Here is an 8,460-nt window from a genome sequence, read left to right on the forward strand (position 1 = left end):
ATATATATATATATACACACACACAAGTAGATGAGGGTAATGTGTGCTCTCATAACCAATGTAGTACTTAACTTAATATCAACACGAGAAATAGAAAAGTACAAACACTCTTCATTTCCTTTCCTCTTAAATTCAATGTTTGTGAGTTAGTAGCGAGATGATAAATTGTCGATGTTTTGTGTCCTGTTCAGGACCAGTTCCACCGTCTATCAGCCGGACTAATTTCCTTCATCTCACCAGTGGAATCAGTTCCACCGTCCATCAACATTGTTACATCTGGCAGTGGTGATACCGATCTTCAAACCGTACGTGCTCTCTATATCAAGTAGAGTTCGGACTGGAAGTTACAGGAATTTCGTGTCATGGATTATTATACTCGCTGTGTTGGCTCTGGTCTCACTATCGAGATTTGCTCGCTTTCCTCTGCTCGGCCATGTGGAGTCATCTCACTGAACGCTTCACAGAGTGCTCTTGTGCATGGGAGACATATCTTCTGCAATGCGTTGCTATACAACGTAAAGGTAGTTCCTCTCTGCAGTCTTATTTTGGTCAAATACAAGCCTATTAGACAGAATTATACTCTATTCTTCCTGGACATGATTCCACATATAAATATTGACTAGCCTGGTATGAACGACATGAGGTGCATCAACTGTTTCAGTCCCTTCCTGAATATTTAACTATGGCTGACCAACTACTTCATTAGCCTTAATTTCCGACTTTGGCCTCGGGTATGGGAGATCTCACTGCTTATGAGACACGGCAGCAGACCGCACATCTCAATTTGACAAGAGATGCTCCTACATCTTCACTTGAGATTGTTCTGTCTGTACCAATCACTGCTCCTATTATGAATCGTACTTCTCAATAGGCTCGATCTAAGCTCTTTTGTATATATTTCAAGAAGGAGAGACACTGCATTGAGGAATACTTCAAGCTTTATTTTGAGTTACGTTCCTCAGATACTGGTCGTGGTGTACGACCCCCTTAGTCTCAACCCTCTCGCGCACTAAGATTGTTGGCCAATGCTATACCATCTACCACTTCTAACACTACTATTCAAACTATTAAAAATCTTCGCTATCAATTTGATGCTCTTCAGCGTACCACTTCTACATTACTGTCTAGCCTTGATGACTCATCAACTGCACAAGTCTCTGGTATGAATGATCTTTGGATTCTTAACTTTGGATGTTCCTTTCATATGACTCGTAATGCCTCACTCTTATCCTCTGTCTTCACTTCATCTTTTTTCCCACTATCTACGTAGCTACTGGTCAACTATTGCCTATCACTCAGTATGACTCTATCATCCCCACAAAATGACACATCTGGTCATCTAACACTTGGCCCCATCTATGTGGCTCCTCAGTTGTGCTTGAATTTAGTTTCTATTAGTTCTTTATGTATGGCTGGCTTACTAGTCTCCTTTTTTCTGATACTTGTCTTGTGCAGGATCTACAAATGGGCAAGACAGCTAGGGCTGGTCGTAGGTGTCACATGGCACAAGTTGTATTTTATAGAATATCTTCACATTCTAGAGTCCATACATCCACATTCTCTTATTGCTTCTGTTTGTCCCTCAAAACCTTCTACCTCGCTTCCTGCCAATTTGTGACTTAGACGACTTGGTCGTGTGTCCAATAAACAACTGGAGAGTCTTATCCAATCCGGAGTACTTGGTCTTGTGTCATCTAATCCTCATATTGAGTTATGTACTGGTTGTAAATTAACTAAATTTACTGCTCTACCATTTTCGACTAGTACATCTGTCTCCACTTTCTTATTTGATTTAGTTCATTCTGATATTTGGGGGCCAGCTCATCTACCTTCTTCATCTGGATATTTATATTATGTTAGTTTATCGATGATTTCTCTTATTATACATGAGTCTATTTACTTAAAAATCAATCTGAAGTACCTGCTACATATCAAGCCTTCACTGCTATGATCTTCACTTAATAGAAAGCTCGTATTAAAGTTTTCCGATCTGACTGTGCCAAAGAGTATTTATCCTCTACCATGCACTCTACCATAAACTTTCATGGGACTATCTTTCAACAGGTCATGTCCCTACACTCATGAGCAGAATGGTATTGTTAAATGCAAACATCGCCATATCCTCGATACCGCTCGATCCATACTCATTTCTTACTCTGTTCCTCATCATTTCTGGGCTGAGGCCATTATCACTGTTGTTCACATTATTAATATCACTACATCTAGCTCTCTTTCGGATGCTACTCCTAATAGTCGCGCATATACTCGTACTCCTCGCTATGATCTGACTCGCGTCTTTTGTTGTCGATGTTTTATTTTTCTGCCATCTCACGAACGTGAAAAATTGTCTCTCAGAGCTGTTCCCTATGTTTATTTAGGAATTAGTTTGAAACATCAAGGTTATCTTTGTTATGATCCTGCATCTCGTCGGGTTTATATATATAGACACGTTCAGTTTAAGGAGGATTCTCCATATTACTCTGGTTCTGATAACTTTAATTTCATCCACAATACTGATCGCTCTTCACCACCAGCTGCACCATCCACTTCCTTACCTCCGTTCACTTCCTTACCTCTGTTCTTCTTTCGAGATCTTCCTGACATCTCTCCATCGTCTTCTCCTTTTGTTGAATCTCCCTCACCCGAGCAATTTCATACATTATTTGCTCCCTTAGCTCCCTCTCCCTCTCCCTCGGACATGGTGCCCACTACAGAATATACTACTGACCTCTGCGCACGTGCGCCAGTATCTCCCCTGCCTAAGGTTCCTCTTGCTCTTCGTTGAGGCAAACGACCATATGTCATTCCTAAACGGTATGCTTCGTTTACTTCTTATTCACCTATCTTTCATAATTTTCTTACTGCCATTCATACTACCGTTGAGCCAAAGTCCTTTCAAGAGGCAGTTCAATTTTTAGAGTGGTGACATGCTATGGCTGAGGAATTTTAGGCCTTTTAACAAACACATACATGAGATGTTGTTCCTCGTCCTCCTGACATTTCTCTAGTTGGCAGTAAATGGATTTATAAGGTCAAGTATCGTCCTGATAGCACCATTGAACGTCGGAAGGCCCGTTTAGTGGCTCGAGGTTTCACTTAGCAAAGTGTATTGATTATGAGGAGACATTTACTCCTGTTGCTCAGATGTCCATCGTTCGTACTCTTCTTACAGTTATCGCTGCTCATTGTTGGCCCCTATATAAGATGAATGTTAAGAATATATTTCTCCATGGCTTTTTATCTGAGACAATGTAAATGCAACGGCTTTTTATCTGAGACATGCATGTCTCCTTCACCGTGCTATTTATAGTCTTAAGCATGCACCCCGCGCTTGATTTGAGTATTTTCATGATGTCATGCTTAAGACGGGCTTTATGGAAAGTCATCAAGATGCTTCTCTGTTTGTTCGCACTACATCGCGCGATAGAGTTTTATTACTCCTTTATGTAGATGATATGATCATTACAGATCATGATGTTTCTGGTATACAGTATGTAAAATTTAGATTGCAACAACAATTCCACATGAAGGATCTTAGATCTCTTCGCTATTTTTTGGTCTAGAAATCTCTCAGGGCCTACAGGGAGTACTGCTGTCTCAACAGAAGTATCTCTCAGATATTCTAATTCGTGTTGAGCTAACTGACGATGCAACTATTGATACTCCACTTTAACAGAATGTTAAACTTCGCTTTACTGATGGTGAGTCTCTATCTGATCCTACCCGATACTAACATCTTGTTAGGCAGTTGGTCTATTTGTGCATCTGTCAACCGAATATCTCTCATGTTGTTAGCATTGTCATTCAATTTATTAATGCCCCACGTTCTGTACATTATGATGCCTTATTACGGATTCTTCAGTATCTCTGGAGCACTAGCACTCGCTCTCTTTTGTATCATGCTACATCCGATTTAGAGCTTCGTGCATATTCTGATGCTGATTGGGCTGGTGATCTAACTATCAGCAAGTCTACCGCAGGTTATTGTATATTTCTTGGTGATTTTCTTATTTCCTGGCAGAGTAAGAAATAAGATGTTGTTGCCCTTTCCAGCACCGATGCATAGTATCATGCAATGTCCACAATAACTAAAGAGATTATTCATCTTCGTCGTATTCTCAGTGATTTTAGTATTTCTGTTCTGACTCCTACTCCTCTCTACTGTGATAATAAGAGTGCCATTCAGATTGCTAATAATTCAGTATTTCATGAGAGGACCAAACACATTGAGATCGACGCTCATTTTATTCGTCAAAAAGTTATCAAGGACAAGACAATTCAACTTCCTCACGTCTCATCAGCCGATGAGTTTGCAGATTTCTTTACGAATACCTTACATGTTCATCGATTCTAGTTTCTTGTACGTAAACTCACTTTGTTTGACTCATCATGAGTTTGAGGGGGGTTGTTGATATTATGTTTAGTCCCACATTGGTTATGAGAGGACACCTCACCCTCCTCTACTTGTATATATATACGTGTACACATTCAATACAAAAACTAAGAGAAATTTACCCCAAGACTCTCTCTCTCTCTCTCTCTCTCTCTCTCTCTCTCTCTCTCTCTCTCTCTCTCTCTCTCTCTCTCTCTCTCTCTCATCATCTCTATTTCACTGATTTTTGCCTTAGAGCATAACCTCATACAGAGTGTCTTCTATGAAGTAAGTGTGAAAATTTTGATGTACATAATCATATCCATTGGAAAAGATATTGCACATAAAAACATGGTTAACACTTACATGGAACTACTCAGGAAGTGACATTAAAAATTTGTAAAGCAGATATATGATACGTCAGAGAAACAATAGATGTAAGGAACATTTAGGAAGGAGTTCATACTGGTCTACATGTAGAAGAAATTTTTGATCTTGATTATAATGGAGATAGGATAGGAAAAGATCACTGCCTGGCATTTTTTAGACTTTTGCACGTTTTATTGTCAGCTAGACGAATAATATACAGTTTTCAGACATTTCATCTATCACATAAGCAGAGTACATTGTGCTGACAGAAGAAACAGAGAGGAGGACATCTCATTAAAATGGATTAGTTGATAATCTTGGCCTACATAAGCGCCAAGGTATAATATATTGTCATATTCATATTGTTACATGTTTGATAAAGAAAGCACGTTGATGTAAGGTATCACCTCATCAGAAAAGGAAATCCCAAGAAATATTACTACAACAGATGATTCAGGTTTATATGTTCACAAATTTAGTCCTTGCCCATATGTTCAGGCATCGCCAAAACATTCTCAGGAGTGCAGAAGGATATTACTCTAGTATGGTTTATAGGTAGCGAAAAGGTTTGGAGATATTTTTGTTTCAATCAATACTAGATGTCAGTTTTGGAGCATTCACGCAAAAAACATCTTAGAATTCTTGTTAGTTATTCTTTAATAGTTCAGAAGAGTTCTAAAGGTATATGGTTAGCGTCTGGCAATATATCATGATGGAGGAACTCTGTTTGAACTTGAGTTGTTTGAAAGGTGATTTGAGGAATCCTTTGGACATGAATTTCTCATAGAATTAGTATTTCTCTATCTTTAAGTGATTCTTGAAATATTTGTGTGATAAACATTTATAATAACTTTTAAAGAACTTCGAATTGTGTGAAATAACTTTTGAAGAACTTTGAATTGGGTGGAACCCATTCTGTTAGTAATTCTCCTGTATCTTATGTTTCCTGAAATAATAAAATGATTTACAGCAGACCGAAAATGTAGGACTTGTTCAATGTTATCTGAAACACTGAAATGATCTATTGCAGCCTGAAAAGGTAGGATTTGTTTTGGACTTCATTAAACTTTTGTATCTAATTAGATCGTCAACAACTTGTGCTTTGATCCCAATACTTGTTTATTTGTTTTTCCATAACAGACAATATGTGTTGTGTTGTGAATCAAATACTCAATTTGATATTTTTGGCAGAGGCTGCAGTCAATAGGAGTCTCTTATATTTTGTGGGAATGTGGAATAATTATATGAATTCAAATTTTTATTTTGACAATGATAAACAATTGATATTTCTACTTGGACTTTTATTGGGCTTTAGAACATGTGAACTTCTATTCGATCTAGAACTCTTTTTTCGTGGACAGCAAGAAGTTGGGGTCTCCAAGGCTATATATGTATTGTCTTTCAAGCCAATTATGATCATCATTCTACATAGCACCAATCAAGAAGAGAGGATTCTTTTGTGAAGGCTATTTGATATTTTTCTCTTTTATACTTTTAGTTGAGAGATAGTATTAGGCTTTTAGGGTGTGATTTAGGATTGAGTGATTGAGAGATCTCCATATTGTATTCCTCACAATTTAGCAAAGCAATTCTCCTCCTTCGCCTTTGGACGTAGGCTACAAGCCGAATCACGTATATCTTTGTGTTTGTATGTTCTCGATATTTTTCGTGATCTCTTGTGATTGATATTAGTTTATCCTTGGGATTTGTCATAACAATATGACACTAACTTTATTAATTTTTCTGAAGCAAATAAGCATGGCTTCAAGACACTATTACAAATTGATAAGGCTGATCGTTCAACATAAACTACAACCCCATCAATCCTTCTCAAATCCGTTCTCCTTATTCAAACTCACAGTTACCTCAAACATTAAACATAAGCTCTATATTTAAGCGTAGGCAGTTGGGTTGGCCAGGAGGTAAGCTTCAGCTGCCTTCATGTGGTTGGTTATCCCCTCCTTCGCCTTTGCACTCTCATCGGGGACGCCAGGGAGAATCTTGTAGGTTGCAGTCACCTTAACAATGCATCCACCGTTGCTCGAGGGCTCGAACTTGAAGTGAGTAGTGGCAGATTCGAACATCTTACCTAAACCTCCGCCTTCCACAAGGGTCTGCTTAGCCTCGAACTTGTCATGGTCTACGAAATCTAGGCGTTCCTTCACATAGCTGAAAGGTATTGCTATACACCCAAAAAGAAAAAAGAGAACTATTAGGAGTGCCTGGAGTCCATTCAACTCAATATGTGCGTTTGATTTAACAAAATTTAAGGATGAGATCAGTCCAAATTTGAAAGAGTATGTAGTTAAGTGAACTTATACTACGAGATAGACATATCATGAAAAGATTTATATTTCTAGTCACATAGGAACAGGATGAATTCCTTAGTCCTATCTCTTCGTAGCTAGCTCATCTTTGAGTTGTCAACTTATGTACAGTACTTTCTGATTATTAACATCCAAAAATATAACACATTGATCAAAAGGCATAATGCCGGGTTCAATACTGTAGAAGATGATATTATCTGAAAAAAATTCTAACCAGGATTGTTGATCTTGATCTCTCGGATGGCTCCTACAGCTCCATCTCCAGACACTACAGAACCACTGGAAATGAAATCCGGCACAATCTTAGGGCCGAGGTTGTGCCAGTCGAGCATTGCCGCCTTGAACAGCCGTCCTGCGGCGACATTGACAGCAACTTCGTGGCTCCAGCTCCCTGAACTCATGTTTCCTCTATGTTGTTATGAATTACCGATGAATGTTTGTTCTCTTTGCGAGTGATGGATGTGCAAAGAGAAGCAAAGGGTTGGCCTTTTATAGAGTGAGTTTGGAAATGGTAGGTGTCATGGTTGCACAAAATTCAAAGATTTAACAGAGGGTTTGCTAGGCTAAGACAAGTACTAGCAAACCCACCAATAAAAAGAAATCAAAGAAAACGGGCATCATTGAAAAGGGTATAAAGGGAAGGTTCGATTTCATTCATTGCAAGTGTCTGAAGACCTGAAGCTTGGCTGGCTGGGTCAGAAATGTTGAAGCGGAAAAAAAGAAGGGAAAATGGTTCATACCGAAAAACATGAATGTTTGAACAGTGATGAGGAGAAAAGATGATGATTTTTGGACGTACCAGGCTTCTAGAATATAGTCTTCTTATTCTTATTTTCTTCCTGCAACAGTAACTACTTTTTCTCAATGAATGTGTAGACCGAGCTTAGTCAAATGTTAGCTAACTTCTATTGGCCCACATATGTTGGATTTGATTGAAAATGTTATCTATTCAATTGACTGAACTAAAAATCTGTATGGTCAATTTGGATTTGAATCCTCACAACTGCTGAAAACTAGTAGAGTTATCCCTACTTCTGTTGAGATACCCTACTTTTTTTAAATAACATTTGGTCATTTGTGGTATATTGTGATTTCTCTTATTGAGCGTATATAAACTAGGAATTAGAGCAGGCGAAAATGTGCTACTTTTGGAGTGTATTTCAATTGTCCATAACCATTCATTAAATAATAACCACTTCACTATTTTTTTTACTGGAGACAATCAAAATTCTAGATTTGATCTATTTAGAGCTTGGTTCAAAAATAAAGAGATAGAGCATTTTCACAAGAATCTGACATTAGATCTAGTCAAAATGTCGAAGATAAAGAAGTTTCACCTAGGGGTGTCCAAAAAGCCTCAGCCCGGAAACCCGGGCTAAGTCCGGGCTCCTG

The 8,460-nt window shown here is 38.4% G+C and overlaps 1 protein-coding gene across 1 annotated transcript; it reads right to left on the minus strand.

Moving 5' to 3' along the window:
- Nucleotides 6,445–7,709, minus strand: LOC109850901 (pathogenesis-related protein 1-like). Its single transcript, XM_020420987.1, has 2 exons — nucleotides 7,283–7,709; nucleotides 6,445–6,923 (listed from the first exon to the last, which is right to left on the minus strand). Exons 1-2 carry the CDS (start codon nucleotides 7,467–7,469, stop codon nucleotides 6,634–6,636), a joined length of 477 nt encoding a protein of 158 aa, XP_020276576.1. The 5' UTR covers nucleotides 7,470–7,709; the 3' UTR covers nucleotides 6,445–6,633.

This window comes from Asparagus officinalis, chromosome 7 (genome assembly GCF_001876935.1).
Source record: "Asparagus officinalis chromosome 7, Aspof.V1, whole genome shotgun sequence".
NCBI classification, from domain to species: Eukaryota; Viridiplantae; Streptophyta; class Magnoliopsida; order Asparagales; family Asparagaceae; genus Asparagus; species Asparagus officinalis.

Excerpts from the sequence above, each read along its gene's own strand:
- LOC109850901 (XM_020420987.1), bottom strand. The coding sequence starts at position 7,469 with ATGAGTTCAGGGAGCTGGAGCCACGAAGTTGCTGTCAATGTCGCCGCA. Across the intron at positions 6,924-7,282 it reads GATCAAGATCAACAATCCTG|CAATACCTTTCAGCTATGTG; the intron begins GTTAGAATTTTT and ends TTGGGTGTATAG.